This window comes from Microcaecilia unicolor, chromosome 8 (genome assembly GCF_901765095.1).
Source record: "Microcaecilia unicolor chromosome 8, aMicUni1.1, whole genome shotgun sequence".
Taxonomy (NCBI): domain Eukaryota; kingdom Metazoa; phylum Chordata; class Amphibia; order Gymnophiona; family Siphonopidae; genus Microcaecilia; species Microcaecilia unicolor.
Window position 1 is genome coordinate 225,812,452 of NC_044038.1, and position 27,265 is coordinate 225,839,716.

At 41.7% G+C, this 27,265-nt stretch overlaps 1 protein-coding gene across 3 annotated transcripts in view; it reads right to left on the bottom strand.

The window, feature by feature from the left end:
• Positions 1 to 3,019: 3,019 nt before the first annotated feature.
• Positions 3,020 to 27,265, bottom strand: part of PCIF1 (PDX1 C-terminal inhibiting factor 1) — a 60,086-nt gene continuing 35,840 nt past the window's right edge. For 2 of the 3 annotated variants that reach the window (XM_030211549.1, XM_030211551.1), the window contains 8 exons: positions 25,988 to 26,087; positions 24,974 to 25,136; positions 23,370 to 23,542; positions 21,384 to 21,470; positions 20,156 to 20,340; positions 19,053 to 19,146; positions 18,712 to 18,887; positions 3,020 to 4,057 (listed from right to left, as the gene is read on the bottom strand). In XM_030211549.1, coding sequence (XP_030067409.1) covers positions 3,805 to 4,057; positions 18,712 to 18,887; positions 19,053 to 19,146; positions 20,156 to 20,340; positions 21,384 to 21,470; positions 23,370 to 23,542; positions 24,974 to 25,136; positions 25,988 to 26,087 — 1,231 coding nt within the window. In that variant the 3' untranslated portion in view covers positions 3,020 to 3,804. The remainder of the gene's footprint in view (positions 4,058 to 18,711; positions 18,888 to 19,052; positions 19,147 to 20,155; positions 20,341 to 21,383; positions 21,471 to 23,369; positions 23,543 to 24,973; positions 25,137 to 25,987; positions 26,088 to 27,265) is intronic. The other variant, XM_030211550.1, reaches the window with a different exon arrangement.

The following is a 27,265-nucleotide window of genomic DNA, read 5'->3' on the forward strand; positions in this document are numbered from 1 at the left end:
GACAAACTTGGAAATTACCTGTAACGAAAAAAGTGAAGTTGTGCCACAGCCACTTGGTGAAGGCAGTGTAGACAAGACTGTATCTGAATTCAAGAAAGCTTGATATAACATCAGGTCTCTAAGGAAGAGGAAGAGATAGCAGATGGTATGTATAGGCATACTGGACCAAACCAGGATGTTTATAATCTGCCAATGCTGAACTGATAGAGTAGAGACAAACACGAGTAGATGGTTTGAGGACCGTCCACTATCTTTAAGTGAAAGGATGACTTTATTCTCTAAGTGACCATATGTCCTGTAAAAACCAGAAGAAAGCTAAAATGAAATATGAGAGGCTTCAAGGCAGTTGGAAAAGAAGGGAAGACATGAATAAAGCATGCCTGCTAAGGCAGCTGAGTGATTGGGAGCTTGGTAGACAGGACTGTCCCTCAGAGAATATGAAAGAGCTGATATATCCCCATGGCATCTGAACAATATACTGTATGCCTCTAGAGAAGGCTTCTTAAAGTCGGAAAAAGAAAACACTGTATAACACTACAGTCATTGAGAGTGATTGTCTAGTTCTTAAAACACTATATAACATCATAGGCATGGAGTAAAATGCTTGAAAGGAACTAAGATATTATGGTCAGAATTGCAAAGTATCAATCAATTGACTCTTAGACAATGTAGTCCTATTCACCAGGGAATGAGAAAGACAGAAATTTACTTATGCCTATAGAGAAAGTTTCTAAAGTTCTTAAAACACTGTATAATACTACAGCTATTGAGGAAAATGCTTGAAATGAATTATGATATTATGATAAGATGTAGATTTTTTCACCAGGCAATGAAAAATGACTGAGCACCAGAAAAAACTAGTGTTAACAGCCCCGTGATACATAGAAATTTAAAAGAAGAAAAGCTTGTTATATATCCATATATGAAAGGAGCCCCCTTTCAACCAAATATTGCCTGCTGATGTGAAGAGCATTTTAGAATACGCCGTTCAGCACATACAAAAGTGTACACATCTTGGAGCCGAACTGCTCTATGAACTGCAGCCTTACCTTCAGCAGAGAGATCCCTGACTGATAAGATGGAGGGAGAAACAAAATGGCCGCCGTTCGCGCCACTGGCCCCGTGGCGATCGTCGACTGCGCGCCCGACACCTCCGAACAAGCGGAGCCCAGTGGAACGGCGAAGAAACAACAGCCGGCGAAAAAGGCCCCGAAAAAACCGGAGGCAGCACCGGACCCGAAGAAACCTTGAAGGGAGAGCAAAATTTACACGTTCCGGCTGCGTGAACTGCGCGACGCTGACCGACAGCAGCTGTTTGAACTTTTAAGCCATATCGGAAAAAACAGGTGGCCGCGCTTACGCGGTTCGCACCTTTCTTTTTTTTTTTTTTTTTTTTTTTTTTTTTTTTTTTTCATTTGTTTAAACTGCCGCCGCCAAATCGCAAGAAAATGGAGGAAATTAAATCTGACTAGAAAAATCGCTGTTTAAAGTCACAGACACTGAATTATTTTCTTCTGTTTTTTTTTTTTTTTTTTTTTTTTATAACCCCTCAATCATAATAAAACACTGGAGCTGCCTGCTCGTTAGAAGTCTGGGGAAAGAAAGGCTGCTTCTTTGAATTTCCTTTTATTTGATTTAATTCTTTTAAAGCAGCTGCCTGTTAAAAATGGCTGCCTCTCCCAAAGACGGTACACCTTTCCAGAGAAAGGGACGGCCCTTCCCTGCTAAGCCAGGGAGATGGGGAGGAAGGGGGGTGGACTCGAGACACCCGAGTTTAACACCCCCGAGGCTGTCAAAGAAAGAAGAGAAAGGAAACCCTGTCAAGCCTCTAAATAAGATTCCAGGCACAGAAGAATTATCACAAATATCTGTCATATCTAAAGAGAAAAGGAGAGAGACTAATGGGCTCACTTCCTACCTGCTGGGAGACTGAGAAAATACTGAGGCTAAGGTCACATGGCCAGGGCTCCTATTGGCTCTCTAGAGTCAGAGTTTTTTCTCAGTCTCCACCTGCTGGTAGGCGAGCACAACCCATCAGTCCAATCCTGGTCCGGTCCGGAGGGACGCTAAGGAATAACGATTTTGCTGCTAGCAATGTTTCCCCTTCCCACACATTTGCCATGCATGCCTGTGCATTTCTAGGGATAGGCAGCCTGAAATTTTTCATTTTATGCTTCCAGAAATGTTTTTGTTTTCACTTGGCCATTTTTTTTGTCACAGGAGTGAAGTTGCTGAGTCAGCACAGTTTTGAAAGAAGGCAATGCACTTTCTGAAAGAGTGTGCACTGTGCTTGCATGTGCAATAGAATTAGGTGCCATTACCTATTTGCTAACAGCATGCACTATTATCAGCAAACGATAAAACATATTTTTATGGGGTTTTGAGTTGATAATGACATGGGATATGTTGTTGATGTTTCCCATATAATTGCAAACGAATGCCCAGTGCTAGCCTTTTCCCTATTCAGAACATGTAATTTTAAGAACATTAAGAGTTGCCTTACTGGGCCAGATCAAGGGTCTGTCTAGCCCAGTATCCTGCTTGCAGCAGAGTGGCCAGTCCAGCTCACAAGTACCTGGCAGAATCCCCAAAAGTAGTAAGATTCCATACTGCTTTGCCCCAGGTCTACCTTCATAATGGTTTATGAACTTTCCTTTCAGGATTTTGTCCAAATATTTTTTTTTACCCAGCTATTTTAACTGCTTTTACCACTTGCTCCAGTAGTACGTTCAAGCTGAACTGTACACTTGAGTGAAAAATATTTTTCCTATTTGTTTAAATTGTGCAAATATGAAACATTGTCCCCTGCTCTTTGTACTTTTTGAAAGAGTAAACAATTGATTCACATTTGCCCATTCCATGCCAAGGTTTTATAGAGCTCTATTATCTCCCACTAAGCCCTCCTCTCCAGGCTGAAGAGCCCTATCCTGTTGAGCCATGCCACATATGAGTCGTTCATCCCCTTACTCACCTGCCAAACCCAACAGTTCACATTCAATCAAAACATTACTAAACAAAAAAAAAAAAACATTTTAATCCTTCGTTTTTACTTTCCCAATAATTAGGAAACTGAAATCAAAAATATACTTTTTTTTTGTTTGATAAAAGTAATAAAATGGTTAGCTGTGTTAAATTAATTACAAAATAATAATGATAACAAAAAAGGAGGGTTAAAAACAGAGGTAAAAACCACAACTGCCAAACATTTCCAATGACACTCTCACGCACGCACGCACACGCACAAAGAAAGCTCCTGCTTTGCGTTTCCTGCCTAAGGCAGAATGTTGGAGAATAGGACTTAGTACATCCAGAAAAAAAAAATAACAAAAACAGCAATGTCACAGATACAGAAATTCTGCAGCCTGGCACAGGTGCTACACACAGAACTATATACAGATACACAAACTGCGGGATGGCAAGAGCTGGGCCCATCACTACAGTCGCTGATCTTCCATCCACTCTCTCTGTCCACTGGGATGCCTCCACTTGCCTCTCAAGGTGCAAGTCTACCCAATGCCAAGCACACAGTTCAGGTCTCTGTGTGTTAACAGTGAAGGGGGGCTGCAAACCCTCACTCATGGTGTCTAATCATTTTCTCCTCTATTCAAGTCTGGCCTGTGAGGCGTCCCTCCCCTCAATGCTGTACAAAGTGGGGGATGAGAAAGAGAAGAGTTGCAGAGTCATAGGTAAGAGCTGCCTGAAAAGCACCAGGTGCCTCTATTCCATGCCCTCTATACATGCTTCCACTTTAGTTCCTTCCTGAATGTTGCCTACATGATTTCCTAAACCCTTCAGCGATGCGGACTAAACCGGTGCCACGTCCCGGCTACTGCCTTCCTCTTGTGTGGTCTCCTGTTCCTTGTCTTTCTCTTTGTCTGTTGTCCCAGAGGATGAGGGAGTAGTGGAGCCAGAGGCTCCGTGTGTGCGCCCCGAGTGTTTGTAAGCTGTGGTAAGCTCTTGAAGTCGCTCAGGAGTAGGCTGCCACTTGGTGAAGCCAGGGTCGTTCTGTAGGAAGAGGATGGCTGTGTTGTGTACCGCTTTGTAGTACATCTCCTCTCTGAAAAGTAGGACAAGAGATTCTGCTCAGTCATAGAATACGAATCATGTAGGTTACAGTAGTCAAAACATGGTCAAAGCAGATCTACAATTCAATGAAAAAAACAAGAAAAAAAATATAAAGCCAAGAAGAGTTAAAAACAGGTCCTCTGATTAACGTTTCCTTTTCTATTAGTTACACTTGAGATGGGTGGGGATGTGTAGTTGAATCGATCTGTTTCTCGTTCTTGTTGGCTTTACAGCTTTTCTCTTTTTCCTTCCTATATAAGATATAACACACAACGAAGAAAACAGGCAGTTATAGCACACCTGAAGTCTGCGTTTATAAAACATGAGCCAAAAGTCAAATGCAATAGCACCCAAGAAGTTCGTACATATCTACAAGGATAAAGATGCTCTTTGTTCTCTATTGCCACTGGAGATAGGCTGAAATTGCAGAACAGATTTGTTATCAGAAAGAACTTTCCAATTAATGAGCTTTTGAAACACTAGAATAAATTTACATAGGCTAAAGGCAGAACTGGCCTAGGTGGAGGGTTTATTTTCTAGAACAGCTCAGAATTTAGGGAAGGTGGATCCTGCAAGGATGTAGGAGAATGGGCAGATGACCTCTTCAGGTCCCTTCCAGCCCTATTTTTTTATGATACTGTAATATCACTGGCAAGTGTGGCTGCACTCCCCTGCTGTCTGGGAACCCCTGTTATAGGTGAGTAACTATGCTTTCTCACAGACTGAAAGGATAACATGGGAACACAATTGTGGAGAGTACAGTGTGCCTTTGTCTGAAATATATAAAAACCCAATTTTGACCCTATCTCTGTATCTGTCAACGTACAAGTTTATTTTTAAATTGACAGGATTCACCTAGTAGTTTAATACTTGTGCAGGCTGTCTGTGTTGGTGAAATAACTCTGTTGCCATTAGCAATACACCATTGTTTAAGGTTATGCCAGAGAACTGTATTTTGGCTGGTAAAATTACTGATCTGGGAACAAAAGAATAATCTCCTTACAGCCTAATGCCAGGATGCTAAGGTCTGCAGAGGCAGACAAGCCCAGAGCTGCAGTCTGTGATTGAGAAGCTGACGGAGGAAGTTACGTGCCACAGTGATGCCCACAGCCTTTAGCCTGTACTACAAAGGATCAGGAACAGTTGTTGTTAGGGGAATTAGTGCAAGGGGCAGTATAGGAGTTGTGAAAGTTTACCCGTTAGAAGCCCATTGTGAAGCATGATTACAGAAATAGGAAAGCTGGCAAATTGGGCAATAGTATAATAATGCTTATTTCAATTACCCCAGTATTATTTATTGCATTTGTATCCCACATTTTCCCACCTCTTTGCAGGCTCAATGTGGCTTACAATACATCATGAATAGTGGACATGTATCAGAAGATAGACAATTAGTGATACAGAAGGATCTTGGGAACATAATGATAAAACAAGATAGTAGTATAACAAGCAGATATAAGACAGTTCTGAATATATGTGGAGGAGTAGTGTATGCTCACATTGGTTGATCTTTGTGGTATACCTTGTTAAAGGGATGGGTATTGACTGGGTAAATGTTTACATCAGGAAGCGCTAAGGGGTAAAATTCCTAGACATAATAAATGACTGCTTCTTGGAGCAGCTGGTCCAGGAACTGATGAGAGGGAGCTATTTTAGATCTAGTCCTTAGTGGTATGCAGGGCATAGTATGAGAGGTAACTGTGCAGGGTCCACTGGGAAACAGTGATAACATGCTCAGATTTGAGCTAGTATCTAGAGTGAAGTCACAAAGGAAATCTACTGTAGCAGCATTTAATTTTCGAAAGGCAACTACAATAAAATGAGGAAAATGATTAAAGAAGCTGAAAGGATTGGCTGCAAAGGTTAGAACTTTAAATTGGGCATGGACGACGTTTAAAAATATCATCTTGGAAGCACAGACCAGATGTATTCCACATATTTACAAAGGTGGAAATAAGAGCAAATGACAGCCAGCATGGTTAAAAGGTGAAGTGAAAGAGGCTATTAGAGCAAAAAAAAAAAAAAAAAAAACATTCTTCAAAGAATAGAAAAAGAATCCGAATGAAGAGAATAAGAAGCAACATAAGCAAAGCATTGATAAGGAAGGCTAAAAGAAAATATGAAAATAAACTTGCCGCAGGGGCAAAAACAGTAACAATTTTTTCAGGTACATCAGAAGCAGAATGCCTGTGAGGCAATCCATGGGAGCATTAGATCATGAAAGAGCAAAAAGGGCACTCAAGGCCATAGTTCAGAGACTGAATTCTTTGCTTCCGTCTTCATGCAAGAAGATGTAGGACCCTGCTGGCGAACCTATGACACGCGTGTCAGTACTGACACGCGTAGCCATTTTCGGTGACACGTGGCCGCATACAGAGAAGCAGCGGAGTTCCTTGCTGACACCCGGGGCGGATCGCCGATGCGCCCCCCCCAGGTGCAGCGCGACCTCCTCCCCCCCCCCCCCCCCCGGTGCATGTTTACCCGCTGGGGGGGTGCCGTGTGCGCTCCTATTGGCTCCCTCCGAGCCCTCCGCTTGTTCCCTCCCTGCTGCTCCCTCTGCCCCGGCCGTTAGGGGATCTTTGACCTCACTTCCGGCCGGCGGAGCAGAGAACAGCGGAATGCCGTGGGGGACGCATCTCTGAGGGCCCTGTGATCACCATTACCAGCAACCATCATCCAATCTACTGTTCTGGGGTGTCGTGGATTTGTAATTGACCATCATTACTGAGATAGGTGAGGGGGAGGCTGGGAGAGGCGAGGGCATGTGCTATGGGTGCCATTTCCCGCCATTAGAAATAGCGGCAGCCATCTTAATTTACATAAGGTGGTCAGTTAGGCTAGTTAACCCCTAATTGCCTGCAGGGCTAACAGGCTATCTATAATTCTATCTTCTGTCACTGCCCCCCTGATGGAGAACCCAAAAAATAAAAAACCAAGGTTAAGTAAAGGAAGTGGTAGTAGCAGTAGCCGACCCTTTCAAGAGACATGGACCGAGATGTATGGCATTATAGAAAAAAATGGCAGATCATTTTGCGTTCTATGTACTGAAACGGTAGTAAGCAGAACGTGGAATATAAATAGACATTTTGAAACTAATCATTCCCAGCTCTTGAAAAAAAGTGAGGATGAAAGGAAGGAATACATTTCCAGGCAGCTACACTTTTATAAGAGCCAAACTAATTCCATCCTTACATTTGTAAAAGGTTCTACAAATTTAACATCTGCAAGTTTGAGCATTGCTCACTCCATAGCTCAGCATGGAAAAGCACTCAGTGAGGGAGGATTTATTAAAGAAACTCTCCTAAGATGTGCACCAGTTCTATTTCACGATATGCAGAATAAAGATGCAATTATTAAGAGAATATCTGAGTTACCAGGAAATTTGGAGTGCCTGGATCCGATTACCAGACACTTTTAGCACCCTGAAAAATATAGCAATGGCTTTACTCACAATTTTTCCCTCTATGTACTTTTGTGAAACCTTATTCTCAGCGTTAAATAATATCAAAACCAACAAAAGAAACAGATTGAAAGATGAAGTTAGTAGCGCTTGCTTGGGCTTGAAGTGTACAAAATACCAACCTTCAATTGAAGATTTAGCCAATGAAATTCAGCAACAAAAAAGTCACTAATAGGCAGATTAGTTAAAGAATTCCCCCTCCCTCTCACTTATCTTAGTTCACGGCACCCCACACAAGTTAAATAATATCAAGACCAACAAAAGAAACCGACTGACAGATGAACAAAGAAGTCACTAAGTAGGTAAGTTAAATAATTAGTTTTTGGTTTATTAAATACAGTTATATATTACAATTATACATTTTTGTTATTTAAACTATAAATATCGCGAAATTATGGTTTTTTTCTCGAAGTGACACACCACCCGAGTTATGCTCAGTTTTTTGGCAAATTTTGACACACCAAGCTCAAAAGGTTGCCCATCACTGATGTAGGAGATCTAACAGTACCAGAAAGGGTTTTCAAGGGGGGTGATGTGGAGGAACTGAAAGAAATCTCTGTGAATCTAGAGGATGTACTAAGCTAAATCGACAAATCAAAGAATAGTAAATCACTGGGACTGGATGGCCTGCATCCAAGGGTACTAAAAGAACTCAAACACGAAATTGCTGGTCTGCTCTTAGTGGTCTGTAACCTGTTATTAAAATTGTCCATAGTACCTGAAGATTGGAAGGTGGCCAATATAACACTGATTTTTAGAAAGGGTTCTAGGGGTGATCCAGGAAATTACAGACTAGTAAGCATGACTATTATAAAGAATAAAATTACAGAAAACATACATAAACATGTTTATGTTTAATGGGACAGAGTCAGCATGGATTCAGCCAAGGGAAGTCTTGTCTCACCATTTTGCTTCATTGCTTTGAAGACATGAATAAACATGTCAAAGGTAAGCAGGTTGATGTAGCATACTTAGATTTTCAGAAAGCTTTTGACAAAATCCCTCATGAGACACTCCTGAGAAAAGTAGAGTCACGGGGGAGGAGGCAATGTTCCTTTTAACCATGTGGATTAGGAATTGGTTATTGGACAGAAAATTAAGGGTCAGATTAAATGGCCATTTTTCGCAGTGGAGGAGGGTGAATAGTGGAGTCCCACAGGGATTTGTACTGGAACTGGTGCTATTTAACATATTTATAAATGATCTGGAAATCAGAATGACGAGTGAGGTGATTAAATTTGCAGATGACACAAAACGATTCAAAGCTGTTTAAAACAGATGCGGCCAGTGAAATATTGCAGGGAGACCTTAGGAAATTGGAAGACTGGGCATCTAAATGGCAGATTAAGTTTAATGTGGATAAATGCAAACTGATACACATTGGGAAAAATAATCCAAATCATAGTTACCTGATGCTAGAGTTCACCTTGGGAGTCAGCACCCAAGAAAAAGACCCAGGTGTCATTGTAGACGATACGCTGAAATCTTCTGCCCAGTGTGCAGTGGCAGCAGCCCAAAAAGCAAACAGGATGCTAGGAATTTTTAGGAAAGGGATGGTAAATGAGACCAAGAATACTATAATGCCTCTGTCATTCCATGGTGTGACCTCACCTTGAGTATCAATTCTAGTTGCCGTATCTCAAAGATATTGCGGAATTAGAAAGGGTTCAAAGAAAAGCGACCAAAATGATAAAGGGGATGGAACTACTCTCTTATGAGGAACGGCTAAAGAGGTCACGGCTCTTCAGCTTGGAAAAGAGACGGCTGAGGGGAGATATGATTGAGGCCTACAAAATCCTGAGTGCTGCAGAATGAGTAGAAGTGAATTTTTTTGTTTGTAAGTACAAAGACTAGGGGACACTCAATAAAATTACATGGAACCACTTTTAAAACAAACAGGAAAAAATATTTTTTCACTCAACGAATAGTTAAGCTCTGGAACGCGTTGCCAGAGGATGTGGTAACAGCAGTTAGCATATCTGGATTTTAAAAAGGTTTGGACAAGTCCATGATCTGCAATTGAGATAGACATGGGGAAACTACGGCTTGCCCTGGGATTGGCATCATGGAACCTTGCTAATATTTGGGTTTCTGGCAGGTACTTGTGACCTGGATTGGCCACTGTTGGAAACAGAATAGTGGGCTAGACAGACAATTGGTCTGACTCACTACGGTTATTCATATGTCCTATGCATACATCTGAAGTTTTAAACAAAATACGTAAATAGAACACAAATGCCCTGACTCATCTATGGAAAAGGGAAATATATTGCTTAGCTCCTGATTTAGAGAGCTGACCGAGAAGGACTTGCCTGTTACAAGATGTCTAATGTTTTGTGTCTCTATTAAAAGGAAGAAAGATGGGAGAGGGGAGATACAATACACATTTAAATATCTCCGATATAAATGCACAGGAAGCTCTTGAATGAGAGGGCATAGAATGATGGTGAAAGGGAATAGATTCTGGAGTAATTTTAAGAAAATGTTTCTTTATGGAAAGGGTGGTGAAAATGAAGACTGTATCTGAATTCAAGAAAGCATGGAACAAGTACATATGATCTCTATGGGACAGGAAGGGATAGATAGCAGATAGTATGAATGGGCCATATTTGCTGTCATTTTCTCTGTTTCTATTATATGTAATGTTTGTGTCAGCTGCCTGCTCATTTGTATCTTGGTTCTTCACCAGTGCTTGAAGGGGCAATTGTGCATAACTCAGTGGTATTCAACACCACTTCAAAAACAGTTATTTCACTCAACTTCTTAATTGGCTACTTGTGTATGTGCAGTCTTGTGAAATCAAGCACTTACAAGTGTAAGTGTTGGAAAATACATTTGTGTGTGTTGCTAGATTGGCATTTATTTATTTGTTACATTTGTATCCCACATTTTCCCACCTATTTGCAGGCTCAATGTGGCTTGCATTGTACCGTAGAGGGGTTTAGTAATGTGACAGTTAGTGACAGATGTTCAAGAGGAAAAAAAGAACAATGTGGTTTCACGGGTAGATGACAAGGCTTCCAAGAAATGTTGGCCTCTTCATTACACGTGTAAAGCCCCGGATGATATGGCTCCTTTTTTTGAACACGCGTGTGTCTGTGTGAAATCAATACCTCCCACTGTACATACTGGAAAACATGGTGAAATTTGGTCTTACCTGCTAATTTCCTTTCCTTGAGTCTTGACAGACCAGTCCAGAACCAATGGGTTATGTCCACCAACGAGAAACCAATGAAATTCAAGCTCTGCCCTACATCTGGCAAACTGCAGGTGCGGCATAGCAGTATTAAGATATCAAATTAGTGTTGCATTTAAAAAAAAAAAAAAAAAGCTATTCTAAAAAAAAAAAAAAAACCTCAGGGTCCAAAAAATACAGCTCCAACTTCTGTTTCTTAAGAATAGGAACCAATAACTGCAGCACAGATCAGGAAGGGGACCTGGACTGCTCTTGTAGGACTCAAGGAAAAGAAATTACCAGGCAAGACCAATTTTTACCTTCCTTATCTCAATCAGATCAGAGACCATGACCAATGGCATGTAACAAAGCTCCCTTAAGTGTGGGTGAGACTCAGAAACCTTCTGCTCTAATAACAGCTGCCCCAAAGGCTGTTTCCTGTCTAGCCCTCACATTCAACTGATAGCATATAGCAAAAGTGTGGGGAGTAGACAAAATCTGGAGTGACTATGTGATATTTAACCCAAGAGGTCACCATCCCACTGGTTGAATGCATCCTTAACTCTGGAGGCAAGTGCTGCTGCCGTACATAAATTGATGAAATGTACTCTTTAATCCACCAAGCAATGGGGGCCTTGGAAGCTGCCAAACCTTTTATTTTTTTTAAATCCTCCAAGCAAAACAAAGCCTGTCTGACCTTCTAAACTATTAGTAACCTCCCAAGCAATGCACAAGGACCCTGTGCACATCCAAGAGCCTCAAGACTCAAAATTCATCACCACATCCTTCTCTCTTGAATAAGGGCAAGTCCAGCAACTGCGTCACATGAAAAATTGAGACCACCTCCGGCAAAAAATAAGGTGCGCTACAGACTGAAACCCCAGCTTTCATAAAACGCAAAATGAGTTCTACAGCTCTGAGAGCCTCTTTGCTGACATAAAAGCCACCAGAAAAGCCATCTTCAATGTCAGATCTTCAGGGTTCCGCCTTGAGAGGTTCAAATGGTGCCCCCCCCCCCCCCCCCCGAGGTATGGAAGAATAAGTTCTAGTTCCACTGGCTTGAACTGGAGGTCTCAAGTGAGTGACTTGCTTTATGAACTGAACCACATCAGGAGGACAGCTAAAGAGTCTCTTAACTTGACAACTGAAACACGCTAGGGCTGCTATTTGCACCTTTAATGAACTGACTGTGAAACCCCTTGTATGATCCTCTTGTAGAAAGGCTAAAAACTGGCCACAGATGCTCAAAGTAGAGCAGCACTGCTCTGAGAACAGCCAAGAATCAGACTTTCCCAACTCTTATATATACTTGTGAGGTAGATCTATTCCTTGCTTAAAGATTAGTGTCTTCATCATAACACTTGTCTCAAATGTGACCTTTCAAGGGCCAAGACATAAGACAAAAATCAGATTGATCCTTCATTAGGATTGGGCCCTAGAATAATACACCTCTCCCCTTCAGAAGCTTGAGAGAATGATGAACTGGATTGGGATACTACAGCTTTATGGGCCAGTCCAACACCACCAAGCTGGGATGTTGGGCAATCTGCTGCAACACCCAACCCAGCAAGGGCCAAGAAAGAAACACGTAGAGCTAGCCTGCTCAAGGCCAGGGTTCAATCAAGGCATCTAGACCTGCCAAGCCTGGGTTTTGCCCCCTACTGTAAAATTTAAGACACTAAAGAGGTGAGAAACTCACCATGACAAACTGATGCTATAACTCACTTCAGCATTTCCATCTGAAAATGCAGAACCTTTAGAACTTGATTCACACTTTTCAAATCTAGAATTCGTTGAAAATACCTGTCTTTCTTTGCCAAAATGATATAAAAAATGATGTAAATCAAATATTGGCCTGTACCCAGTGGGTCTCGGGGAACAGAAACCACTGCCCTGAGCTCCATTAATTAGGTAAGGGTACTTTGGACCACCAGAATTTTGGCGGCAGCCCAACAAGGAAATATCAAAAAATAAATCTGCAAGTTGGTGGGAAAACTCCAACCTATATCCTAATCATATTTTGTCCAAGACCGACCAGTCATAATTTGGACTCTTTCTGTAAGATTTTAGTCTATCAAGGAGCAGTGGTACAAAGGACAGTGATTTGACTGGAACACTGAAAGGAACCAGATCTGCCTGGCCTGTACTACTTAATGGCTCGAAACTTCATCCATTTGGAAAGAGTGAGGAAGCCTTCTGAAGAGTGCTAAATTCTAAGCTCTCCTAGATTTTTTAGGAGCTTTTTCAGGTTTAAGCCACAGCAAAGTTTTCTCCGAAAGGGAAGCTTACTGAGATGCCATATTTGCAGATCAGTTTTGACGTCAGAGACCGAGACTGCCATTGACCTGGCCAAAACTCTAATAAGATCAACCACATAAGAGAGCACAGTCTTTTTAGGAGCTGTCTCCTGAGGATCACACAAACCTTTCTAGTGGCTTCAAGTGGGACTGCTAAACCTACCAAATGCAAGCTCTGGAAACATAAGCACTACAGACTGCTGCTTGCCTGAAGACCCAAGGCTGCCATCTCAAAGGCCTGTTTCCTCAAAAGGAAGAGTAGTCATTTTTGAAATTGCTGACACCAAAGCATCCAGCTTGGGCTGCTTCAACTTGTCTTTTTCATCTGGAACAAGGGCATAGAGCTTCTCAAAGCTCTTCCAATCCTAGCTTGTGGAGCTTCCCACTCCACAGATATTATGACCCAAACCTCCTAATGGATATGGACCCAGACTGTGGCATGGAGGCATCTGAGATGGTTAAGGCTTCTAAGGATTACGCAATAATATTAGCAAGCTCCTCCCTCTGAAATGACCACAGAAGAATCAGAGGATCAATTCCTGAAGCCCCCCCTAGACACCGCACTGGGGACATTCCCCCAGACTGAGGGTCCTATTTCACTACCTGTGCATCTCAGCTGACTAGTGGATCAAGTTGTGGTCTTTTTTTTTTTGGGGGGGGGGGCTAAGCTCTTCCAAACTTGTACCCCCTCCAGCTTGCTGCGAAGGCTTAGTCTCCCTGAGCCTTTTCTAGTAAGAAGGCCCTATGCAGCAATAAAACGAATTCAGGGGAAAATGAGTCTTCCTCCAGGGACTCAACTCCCGATGGACCCTCAAGTACTCTGGTCAGGCTAAGCCTCCACCCAAGTTAGAGGAGAAGCAACCGCATCCAAAATGGCTAATGATTCCATGCTTTTGGGCAATGAAATTTAGCTGTGAGAGGAAATGGTGCCTGCAGCTGCTTCTGCCAAAAATGAGGCACCTTTTCGATTCAAAGATGCGTACAAAACCCAAATGGCGGTGTACTGAAGAGCGACTAATGGCATCCTTTCCGATTTACGCCATACACTGGGCTCTGTTTACCCTACTTTACAGTTGGAATCATTGACAATACTGGCCACTTTTATGGCATTTCAGGAATGGATGCAATCCTTTGATACTGAAGACAGAGTATCTTTGAGTATGACCATATGGTATAGTCCACACATTCAAATCAATAAGAGGTGCATAACTAGGAGGTCTGGCAACGAAGTGGTATTTGTTGTTGTTTTTTTTTTATCATCAATTTGTGCCAAGGGGGTGAGATTATTTGTTTCCAACCTTACAGAGAAGAGCTATGATCTCCCTACTGCCCAGTATTTCTGCTGGATGCAGTTGTGTCATTCATTTTGGCACAGTAGTCTAACTCTCCCAAATCATGAAATGGATTGGCCAGTTCAAGCTGCTTTGTACAGGTTAACCTTACTTCCCCCCACAGTGGTTCACTTTTGTATAATTATGCTTACAGGTACACAAAGGGGTGCCTCTCTCAGGTCTTGCCAAAGTAAATTTGGAAATCAATCTTTAAAATATCAAGATCTGCATCTCTTAGGCAGACTTATTATTTTCTGTTGCATAAGAGTTATTGGACTCCAAACAGGCCAAGTGCCTGACTGGGGCAGAACAGATGTTGGACATACAAGAAGCAAGGGGGCATATATGTCTTATACAGATGTTTCTTACAGAATATTGGGTGCGCATTTGGTCTCGCATGTCTGAGGTATCTGAACTCCAAGAACCCCTTAATTATAAAAATGTAATTTGGAATTTGCTGTGCTTAATCACTTGTGTGTCTAAGGGCCCTGTTTACTAAAGTGCGCTAGCATTTTTAGCACGACACTCATAATATATTCCTATGGGTGTCTCTAGCATTAGTGCACGCTAAAAACGCTAGCACACCTACAGCATGTAAACAGGGCCCTAAATCTGATAGGAGACTGCTAATTGTAGTTATAAAACTTATTCTTACTCATTAGAAAGATACATCTAACCATAGTATTCCTGTCTGTATTATATATGAAGGAGTTTTGATGGAAAACCAGGGATGCATGTGACCGGCTTCAAATTATTAGGCAAACCTTGATGCATATATTCTGAATAGATGATCAAATAATAGTCTGACATATTTCTGATTCCTTCATTTCTTGTTTGTGATGTTGCTCATTTTTGTTATTGTAACCCCACCCCCAAGAGCTGACCATCTGCCCTACTTTACCTATAGATGTCACAGTAGCTATTCCTCAGGCAGGGAATCTCTCTTAAATGAGGGTAGAGGTACATAAATTTTAAACCAACCACGTCCTGTAATTCCTAAAATAACAGGAGGAAAGTAATGTAAAAATAGATTTTAGACTCAGAGAAAAGATGTTACACTTTTCCCGAGATGCAAAGAAATAAGAAATCAAGATGACTAAATAAGGTTTCAATAAATTGTGATTTATTGTACAAGCTGTAAAATATTCTAAATTTCTATTTTAAAAGTCATTAGATATTCAACTGAAAATTTAACCAACTTATACTCTTCATTTACAGACAGGAAGAACATAAGATGATTCTCAAATATGCCTCACCACCAATTCGAGACAAAACAATGTCAGATATGTATTATATCTGTCACTTCTGTTTGCCAAAAATTAAACAAAATAACTATTTTCTCCTAAGTACTGATCCTTTCTGTGTATTTTTTTAATCTTTCAGAAAAAATATTTCTCGGGAGTAGTTTTCAGGATCAGGTCAGTACATCTTTTTACTTCTCCAGTTCTCCTACTATCTGTTTCTTTCCTTTATTTCTGTGTCATCATCTTGGTCTGTTTAATGCCACTTATCTTTATTTTCTTCTTCCTTTCTGTTGGACACCTTCTGCTCCTCCATGGTCGTCTTCTCCCTGCCTTTACAAACTAAACAAAAGAACCCATTTCCCTATATTTTCTCAGTATGTGTTTTTCCTTTCTATTTTGTTTTTATCTAGCTTTTCCAGAAAAGAAAAGGTAGTTTAGAATCCCTGTATAACCCACCCAAATATTCTTTTTGTTATATCACACAACCAGCGTAAAACCTCATGTTTGTGCCAGACTTCAGTCATGCCACACAAAATCCCTTTTAGTTGCTTAAATGAACAATTCCTGCATCTACTTTAGCGTCGAATTCTGGTAGTGCTTCTATTTTTGAAAATAGATTCAACAAGTCTTGCACTTTTAGTTCTATTTTTAGTAAAAAAAATATATATATATATATAATTTTTTTTTTACTAAAAATATATATGAATATATATATAGAAAAGACTTTGAGCAAATAAAACAGTTCTCTCAGCGACACTGTCAGGTTTCTTCCTAATTAGACATTCACCACAATTTCTTAAAAAATAGCTCACAATTCAACATTAACCCATGAGCTACTTAAGAGAAAAATTGACATAGTAATTCACAATATTTAAATCCAATCATTTTCTTCCAAACTTTAGACATAAATTTCAGTTTTTTAAACTGACTTAGAATAATAGAATAAGATCTGTCAGTTAAAGATCTTTTTCCTCTTGTGTTTATTATCTGTGTTGCCAGACTGAAGCACAGAAAATACCTTCAGTTAAAATTAATTTTATTTCTCAGCTAGATAAGCATTTTAGTTTTCACTGTAAATGTATTTAATTTCCATGCAGCCACCACATCATTTAAGAGGCAAAACATCCCACTGAGTTCTGAGAATTAATTATCTTCAAGTACCCTTTACATTCACACAAACTCATTAACCTGGTTTAAGAATACTTCTTAAATTTCAACACATTAACACAGATGTACATCTGTACTCTTTCACTTTACCCACCCAACTGTCATCCTCTGCTGTTTAGAACCCTATCTCAGTGCTGGCACGAGGCAGAAGCTTGAGACACCATAAGCCCACAAACTCTGCAGGTTTACACCCTCTCTCCAACCATTACTACATGTAACACACAACATTCCTATAAATAAATAAACTGCCAAACAGTTGCTCATCAAAAACTCACCCCTCTAGTCCTATTTCCTACCAGCTTTGAAATCCATCTGGGAAACTTCTTTAAGCATCATACCACCCCGGCAGCATCAACACCCTCCAACCTCGTGCAGCTCAGCTCCTAGCTCACAGAACCTACACGCCATTCTTGTGCATTTGCGAGCACATGCTTGTACAAAACCCAGGCCCAACCCCACGGGCAGTTCTGTGCATCCAGGTCTAACCTGCGTGACCGCATTAAGAGTAGTAGCTTGGATTTGTACACCGTTCTTGGCTTCCCACATGCCCAGCTTCCTCGGAATGGGCAGGTTTCCACACATGGGTATCCACCAATTCTGTTTTGGTTCCACCAACTGCACAACTTCAGGCACCAGCCCTGACCCTGTATCCCTGTTTTTTGCTTTTTATTTTTATAAATTGTGCATCTGTGTGCATGCTCACTCCCAGCTCTGTGTTCTGGTAAACGCACATTGGGGCTCCCCATGTACACCGGACCCATTTGTGTTTTAAGACCAGCCTGTCCAATATTAGTCCGCAAGCACCCATCTTCAGCAGCAGTCTCCCTTCCGTGTTCAGCCCGTTTCTGCCAACCAACTGGTTTCCCACAACAGTGCACTCTCACAAGGACCCCTGTCCCAAATAAATCAGGATTCCTAGGAGAAATCCCTTTCCACTGGCCCACACTGTTCCGGTTTTGGCCCTGGCAAGGTAAAAGAATAAACTCAACATTTTTAACCTTCAGGTTACGTTATTTATAAATTCAATAAAGAGATCTGAACTTTAAAAAAAAAAATTTAAGGCATCTGGGCCTGAAAGACAGGTCCCCGCCAATGTACTTTCCCCCACTGGATCGAGCCACCAACACACAATGGCAGAAATACCTCTTCTCCTACTCCAAATCAGACTCCATGGTTCCTCAATCACAGCCATGGCTGCTGCACTGGCCTCATGTGAGCCATGCATCCACAACTAAAGGCCTACATGTCAGCTCGGCATTGCACAAGCCAGCAGCTCTAGCCAGTAAAGTCACCCACTGCCTCAGTAACTGCTCCTGGTCTCGGCCGATAACTGAACGAGCACAACTTATCACCTCTCCAGTGAATGCAACTCCCAGCTGAAAACCCTGATATGTTGCTTCTGTTCCCAGGTGGAACTTCTTCAGGTAAAAAATGTTTAAATTTGTTTTTTTAATTCGCCATTAAAGTTCTAGGACGGACGAACGGACTCAACAAGACGCCAGTCCCCAAGGCTCACAGGGAAGAGAGAAAAGAAACAGACTCCTCTATGTCTTCCTTCCAGAACCCCTGTGCAGTGCCCACTTAAGTCATAGCTCAAATTTGGTTGGCTCTGTATCCCAGCTGCTGGTTTGTGGATACAACCTATTAGTTCTGGACTGGTCTGTTAAGAGACGATAAACGTATTTTATCAAAAGCTCTGCATTCAGCTATCGTTCATATTTATGGTGGTCTCTTTCTGTTTATGCCTCCCATTCCTGCCAACAAATTGTAGTGATGATTCTAGGCCTAGAGTCAAACATCACGGCTCCCTTCCGGATCTGGTACAAGTGTGCTCTAAACTGTCCCAAAATCGTTGCTACAGCATGACAACCAGGACTTCCTCCTGCCAAGAAGAACATCTGCTGGGGCAGTTTTCTGAAAAACACTAAAGTTTAAGTCAGAAAAAAGCGCTCCTCAGAGAAGGGTCACATACTTTTTGCAGACATGTTGGGATCCACTGCGGTACTCATGGTCAAAGGCTGGTAGGACCAGCTGCTGGCGCTTAAACTTGCTCTGCTCCATTTGAATAAGTGCGGGTGTTGGAGGATCCCTCCACTCCGGGATGAAAACGATGAAGGACAAGGGTTCCTTGGAGTTTTCAAGAAGTGTCTAATGAAAGGAATGGTGAGAACATTAGCAACAGCAACAAAAGCACCGTCTTCAGGAAAACCCAGACCTTAGTCTTCAAACAGTAAGCTGATAAGACTTTTAGTGGTAAAGCATCATGCCATGCATTACTGGAGGAGAATTTGGTTGCTTTGTAAAGACACTTACCTCAAAGTGTGTGACCATCGCATCCATCAGCTCCTCGCAGAATGGAGGATTTGCCTCAAATGAGCCACTGACGGGGTAGAAATCCAGACATGGCCTGAAAGCAATAAGACACAGTAAAGTAGGAGCTTTGTATTCATTTTTATGGGTATAAGACAGAGGCCTTGCAGATATCTTGACTGTTTAGGTCCTAAGTAGAGTCATCTGAGAGTTACTTCCATTTGACTGAAGGTGAAATTATATATTTTTCCAGCACTTCACTACAAAGGGCATGCCTGAACCCACCCCTGCCTCTACTTTGTTAGTGCTCCAGTTTAATCAGGATGGACAGCACCCTTAGGGACTCTACTCACATTCCAAGGGTCTACCCAAGGCAGTGATATTTACTGAGCCAAGAATGCAAACCCAGCCAAATGCATATACATTCACGACCTTGCACACCAGACCAAGCCTGTGACTGAGCAGCAACAATATATGCTGTAGTTTGGAGAAGGAGGGGAGAAAGCAATATGACTTTAGTTCTCTACTTTGACAGGACTGGTGAATACCATGGCAACAAGCCAAAGCCTCGGACAAGGAAGACTGCTAGCTCAATGAATGTGCTTGGCTGGGCTGCCAAAGCAGATCTTGCCAAGGTACTCATGAGCTGGATTGGCTGTTGTTGGAAACAGGCTACCGGGCTTAATGGATCAATGCTTATGTTCCTAGTTGCAGAGGCAGGACAAGTCAACTATGTGACTTATATAAAAGCAAGCATAAGCTTCTGTTTATAATGTTGAATCATCAATAAAAACCGTTGAAACATAAAAGCAAGCATAAAGCAAAACTAAAAGGAGGAATGTACTTTTGACTCTACACTACGGCTATGGCTATGTCTCAAATTCTTATCTTCAAAAGTCACTTTGAAGCTATATAAGGAAGCCCAGGTAGAGACCTTCCTGGGGCAGTTTTCAAAAGCAGTTCAGTAGGTAAACATCTTTTTGTCCCTGGGCCTTTTTTGGGGAAAAAGTGGTGCTAGAAATCTTGTGAGGTTGGACATTTTGTAGAAATTATAAAATATTTCACTCCAGAGCATGTTTACACTAATATAGAAAGTCAGAACTCACCCCCTGGATCCAAAGTATCCATCTGTGTCCGAGAATGCTGAACAGTATTGTTTAAAGTAACAGTTCAGGGGTGAGGCAAAGCATTCAAAACTCACACCAAACAGCTTATGGAGAGTTTCAAACACGTGAACTGGGAGTGCACCCTGCAAGCCAGTGCCTTCATAGAGTCCCACACCAAACATAACCTGTCACAGAAAGCACATTAATGACCCACATGCAACATACTTTGGAAGACAAACATGCAGTCGGAGGGTGCTCTATACCCAACACTTACCAACAGAACCTAAAATACTGGGAAAGACCAACGGAGGCAATGTTCCAATCAGGTCTGCTTTGCTTTCAATTTTTTGGCCAGAAATACTAAACTATATGATTTTAAATTGAAACAAACCAGCTAGTTATCTCATGAGTGGCACTATTCAGCCATTCTCCAGATAATTTGTGTTCAACTCTAAATACAGAAATAACAAGGATAAAGTTAAGCAAATAACGTATCCATTAAACTTTTTCCATGCATTTCAGCAATCCAACTTAAACATTTATTAGGATAGCTGAACATATGCATAAAGTTAAACAGATAAGTTATCAGTTTAACTTTACACAGTAAAGAAAGAATCTTTTCTTCCCTTCCTACGTACCCAGCACACAACACTTTGAAAATCATTCCCCTCAAACTGGGCAAGGAATACCCCTCTTATCAGCTATGGAATGAAAAACACATCTGCCCATGTTCAATCAATACTTCAAAACAACTCATTTAAGCCCATCTTTAGTGTGGCATCTTTTGGGGGGCAGAACTTGTACAAAAATCACTCCTTTCCCTATTCCTGGTTCAAAAAACATAGGGAACAAGGGTGGATAAAGACCAAAATGACTCATCTGGTCTGCCCAATTGAGATTTATGTTCCCACATGCAACCCAATACCAGCTCCTCTCACATATTTCCCCTGACCTGTCAACCCTTCTTTTATGACTCCATATCTCCAGAACGTGAACAAAATCTGTTACAGCAATGGCCTCCACCCCTTGCCATCTTAAAATTTTCTTCCTGAAAAACCATTACTTAAGCTAACACCTAGACCCTCTTCCAAGTTAAATTCAGCCCCCCCCCCCCCCCCATACTCATCGAAGTAATGTTTAACCACAGTTCCTTCATTCATCACTGAGAACCCAAAGCCTCAACCACAGCCCCAGATTGACAAGAAACCAAAGCAGCCAGAGTCAGTACCTGATATCGACGAAGGAGACACCAAACCCGGGGCAGAAACTTTTCAAAGCCAGAGTCGTCGATGCAGCTGTACCGATAGAGATACCACTGCAAGAGAAATGTGAAGCACTGCACAGGGTGTGGCGGCAGACAGGGATTGACTGACATAAAAGACTATGCCATCTATCCAGGAGTGAAGCAGGAGCAGAGCATTCACAGAAATAAGCCCAGGTGTACTGAAGTGAACACACATAAGACGATGCTCACTTCGACCTCTGTTGCTTAGTATGGAAGAACCATATCCCTAGAATCACCTCAGCTTTGTCTCCCCCCCCCCAAAAAAAAAAAAAAAAAAAAAAACACTGCACGTATCCTGACTTGCCTTTGTGCTAGAGCTGTGATTCTCAAACCAGTCCTCGAGACGCACCTAGCAGAGGCCGAATGAAACGGTCTAAAAGCTTTTGACCAAAACTAAAAACTGTTTGGCTGTGTGAATGTGAACCTGTAAGAGCCACTAGGGATTGTCGGAGCTTGCAGTCTGCATCTCTCTGCTAAACCCACAGTATCCAAGCCAGATATAATTTAAATAATGAAAGACCGTATTTTACCCTTCAAGCAAAATAGCCTCTACACAATAGCTAATAAGAACTTAAACTGAAAGCCATAGTGCTTTTACAGTGGCTGATTTTGCATCACATTCAGAATGACAGCTGATGTCAGCCTTGCTCTAGCGTTATCTCAAATTTGGTATCAAAGGCATTTATTTGGAGCACTGTATTTACCATATAAATTATTGTGCAAGATCATAACTCCGTTACTTGTAATCGCAGTACAAACAAAAAAAGAAAGCAAAGAGTTACACCCCTCCCTGCCAGGACTACCTTACAATACCTGGTGGTCTAGTGGTGTATTCGGGGCAGGAGTGATGCCCCATAATGGCAACCATTTCGACAGCACAGGCAGGAGTAACTTGGGATCATTCCTGCCTCAACTATACCCCTAGACCACAAGGGATTGTAAGATAGGCCCTGGGGGGAGGGGTGGAGGGAGACAAAATGGAATGAAGCACAAATTTTCAGCTTCCACCAAACACATGGTCATTTTTGGCTGAAACCGAAAATATGGCTGAAAATTAAAAATAACCTTTCAGCCAAAACTAGGTCAAGGAGTTTGGGCCAGTTTCGGCACTGTAACCGAAACTCGCTCGGCTTCTAACAACTAGCCAATCAGGTCTTCAGGATATCCATACTGAATATGTATTACCTATATCAATTGTTAATTCCAATATTTTACACTCATATCTATACATGAAAAGCTTTAAAAATACACTTTATTAAACAAATATATACCATTAACAATACAATTGTCCTCTCAAAACCATTTGAATAACCTACTTGCAATAGTCACCCAGGGTATCATCTGTGCATATTTTGATGAAAATCATAAATGTTTTCTCAATCTTACCCACCATTCTGTGCAAATCTATCTCCTGCATATTCATTGTGAGTATTCTGAAAGCCTGACTAGTTAGGTATGTCCCAAAGACTGGATTGAGAACCCTTGTGCTAGAGAAACATCTGTTCGTTCCTGTTTCACCCCTCAAGCTCGGGATATTCCTTACCCCAGTGCTTTAAGGTCTGTTCTCCTAGTGTAAGTCTCTCACCCTCTCTCCATCCCTAAAAAGGTATTACACTTGACCTTTTGCTCAAGGTTTTAGAAACACAGAAAAATGTAGGTAGATAAAGACCATATGGCCAATCCAGTCTGCCTATCCACACCCTCTACGCTCCCTATCACTCTCTTAGAGATCCTATGTATTTGTCCCAAACTCTCTTGCATTCAGATACTGTTTTTGTCTTCACCACGTCTACTGGGAGGCTGTTCCACTAATTCACCGCCCCTTGCGTGAAGTATTTTCTCAAGCTACTTCTGAGTCTATCCCCTTTTATGTTCATCTTATGCTTCCTCATTCCAGAACTCCCCCAACTCTTTAAGTACAGGACTTACCAGCTTACTGAAGTAGTTGCGGCTCATTTTCACCATCTCACCCTTGTAACGCAGGCAGGCGATGTTATTTTCCAAGTGTATTTCCACAGTAGGCGTGGGTGGAGAGGGGATGGACAGTCTCACCGGATAGCAGTAGACCAGCCGATCTTGAATCTCAGGAGTTTCTACTTCCTCTGTAAATTAACAGCAGGGGAAAATGGAGTGTTTCACATCCTAAGAAGATATTCTTATCTGGATCATCAGAGAGTGAAACAACTCCCCGTTTTCCATGCTACTGGAAAAAGGGCTTACGTGCATCATAGGTTGGGGTCCAATAAGAAATTTCATAGCCTCTAAATAATCTACTTTCCCCAAGACAAAACACAGCTATTGGAATTCTATTCTTCAGATCTCAACTATTATAACTACCATATTTTTCGGACTATAAGACGCACTTTTTTCCCCCCAAATTTGGGAGGAAAATGGGGGGTGCGTCTTATAGTCCGAAGGTAGCGATTTCCCTCCCTCCCCCCGAGTTCGGGATCGCCCTCCCCCCGGCCCTGTCACCACTTCTCCCTACTCACGTCACGCGATCTTCCCTGGTGGTCTAGTGACGTCGGGGCAGGAAAGAGCCCCCTCTTTCCTGCCCAGCGCGCTGCTCTCCGTCCTCCTGTATGCAGCCTGACGGTCTCGGCGAGATTCAAAATGGCCGCCGAGACTTCAATCTCACCGAGACCGTCAGGCAGCATACAGGAGGACGGAGAGCAGCGCGCTGGGCAGGAAAGAGGGGGCTCTTTCCTGCCCCGACGTCACTAGACCACCAGGGAAGATTGCGTGACGTGAGTGGGGAGAAATGGTGACAGGGCCGGGGGGAGGGCGATCCCGAACTCGGACAAGACGCATCGGAGCACCTAGGTTTTAGAGGAGGGGAAAAAGGAAAAAAAATTTTTTCCTATTTCCCTCCTGTAAAACCTAGGTGCGTCTTATAGTCCGAAAAATATGGTACATCTCTTCCATCCTTTTGCAACTTATAGTACCAGAGTGACACACACTTATTCTCACGAACCCCCCCACCCCCAGTATTTATTTATTTTATTTAAAAACATTTATATCCCACATTTTCCCACTGGATGCAGGTTCAATGTGGCTTACATAAGCTAAATCAGGAATACAGTATTAATGGCATATTAAACAGTACAAACAGTAAATTAAAGTTTGGTATAATATTCAACAGTAGATAAGTAAAGAAAATAGATTCAAGTGTTTCTGGATTATTTGAAACCAAAGAGATTAAGCTGATTATGTTGAATTTGGAGGGTAAACCTTTTTGAATAGTATGGACTGTAATAATTTTCTAAACTTTAGATCATTTTGGGTTGAAGCATTCCACAGTCGAGAGTACCCAGGAAAGGGAAGTTGGAGGCATATGTGGATTTGTATTTGAGGTCAAAACAGTCCGGATAGTGTAGGTTCAAATAAGATCGGGTGGTATTAGATTTGGTACTGTTCCAGTTTCCTTTTCAACCCAGCAAACACTGAACTCTTAACTCTCCACAATACTTGCCTCAGCTCCCTTACTACTAACAGGTCTATGGAAGAGCTACTCAAGGTGGCCTGTTCCATACCAGGTATGTTGTTCTCCTTGAGAATTGCAAGATGCTTTTCACGAATCCGTTTCACATATTCACACGATATGTGGTAAATTTTACTGCAGATTCCTTCAACAGAGTCTTTTGCTACTGCCGTCATGTGTGGCCCGCACTGCTTCCGCAGGTGTTCCAGTCTGTCCTGGAAGGGCACAGAGATAAGTGAACAAGGAGTAAGCAGCAAAGGAAAAATGTATACAGATCAGATCCACATGCACAGAGGTGAGCAAAACTGGGAGAAAAGGAAAGAGTGAGAGCTAAGGAGAGACCAAGTAAACTCAACACCCTCACTTATCACCCCTACCACTGCAATTTCCCCACCCCTAGCTGTCTGTTCGTCTGTCCAATTTAGATTGTAAGCTCTGTTGAGCAGGGACTGACTTTTCATGTTCATTTGAACAGCGCTGCGTAAGTCTAGTAGCGCTATAGTACTACTATTTAGCATTTCTATAGCGCTACAAGGCATACGCAGCGCTGCACAAACATAGAAGAAAGACAGTCCCTGCTCAAAGAGCTTACAATCTAATAGACAAAAAATAAATAAAGTAAGCAAATCAAATCAATTAATGTGATCGGGAAGGAAGAGAGGAGGGTAGGTGGAGGCGAGTGGTTACGAGTCAAAAGCAATGTTAAAGAGGTGGGCTTTCAGTCTAGATTTAAAGGTGGCCAAGTAGTAGTAGTAAATGAAAAAAGAATAAGGAAAAAATGAGCAAGAAACCTGAAGCAAAAAAAGGGAAAAAGTAGAGGAGTTAAAAACAGAGGGAATGATGACACAAAGAAAAAATTGTTATGCTGCAGAATCTCTTATCGGCTTTCCAGACTCCTCCAAGATAATGTTCTCCTGACAGCATTTAATAGAGTAATCTCATAATCAAGAAACCCAAAGCCTGCATTATTTGTAAGCATAATCAAAAGGGCTTATCTGGAAGAATGACTGACTACAGGGAGGACCCAAAGGCTATGTGGTGCATACAGACAGAAAGGAATATTAACCATATAATCTTCCTTGGTGGCAAGATGGTCCCGTCGAAGCCAGCTGAAAGTGTCCTCCACATTCCATTTTACCACCTTCCTACTATCAGGTGATGCACTCCTGCAAGAATAAAGAAAATTAGAACTACTGTAGGACATCTCTATATTTAGTAACTCAATGGACTCTCTCCCATGTACTAGTCCTATTCATTGACTTTAGATCTATAGTTTTGCACTGATTTCCCCATGTTTCAGAACTAGGAATGCTTCTGGTAAACAGGACACTTCACAGGAGCTTCTCTAAACTGCAGAAACCTAAGACCGTACAACTAGGAATTCAATTTAACATGTAGTTTATTTAAACAGCAACAAAGGCATGGAATGTGTGTGGAAAAGAAAAATGAAGTAGAATTGTCAAAGTCAGGCATCACTGCTAGGTGGTTGAGTGCATGAAGAGGGGGGGGGGAGGGGGAAGGTTATTAAAATGTTTAGAGAGTTTTGTTAGTGACGGACTTGATATCAGGCGAAGTCTGATAGGAATGTTATAGCTGTATAGCAGGTGTGATCTTCAATAACTATACTGGGAGGGAAGGGGGGAGGGGGGAACGGGTGGGGATCTAAGGGAAGGGGAGGGGGGTAAAATGATCAAAATGATATAATGGACAATGCACAGTTACAAATTGGAAATGTTACGATCCGGTGTGTTGATTTGGAAGTTGGCTGTGTCAGTTTACAATGCGACTAAATGTGTTTACTTAATAAGAAATGTATAAAGATAAGTAGGTTGGGGTGGGGGATGTAAAGGCTACAAAATGGTGACTGTCTGCATGGGTATACTCCCGTCTAATGTATAGTGTGATATGGAAAAGTTTTGCTTACTGGTTGACAGCTTGCATGCACTGACTTGTCATCAATAAAAATTGTTAAATATAAAAAAAAAAGGGGGGGGGATAAAAGTTATAGAAAAAAAATTTGATGGCTGTACGTAATGCTGTATTTTTGAAATGTTGCTCCACTGAGCTCTGTAAAATTGCATTGATGCCGCTATGTTAAGGCGGATTTGTATTTTTTGATTTGCCATCAATAAAAACCATTGAAACATAAACAGCACAAAGGACCCCTCAACCCTCCCCAATGATTATTTTTAAACATAAGGAGGGAAATATAAGGAAGCGCCTACTATTCTATTTTGTAAAGGCACATAGGTGTACATGTCTCTTTATAAAATACTAGTGTCAGATATCATGCCTACACTTCAGACACAGACATTCACACTTGCACTCTAGTAGGTATAAATGT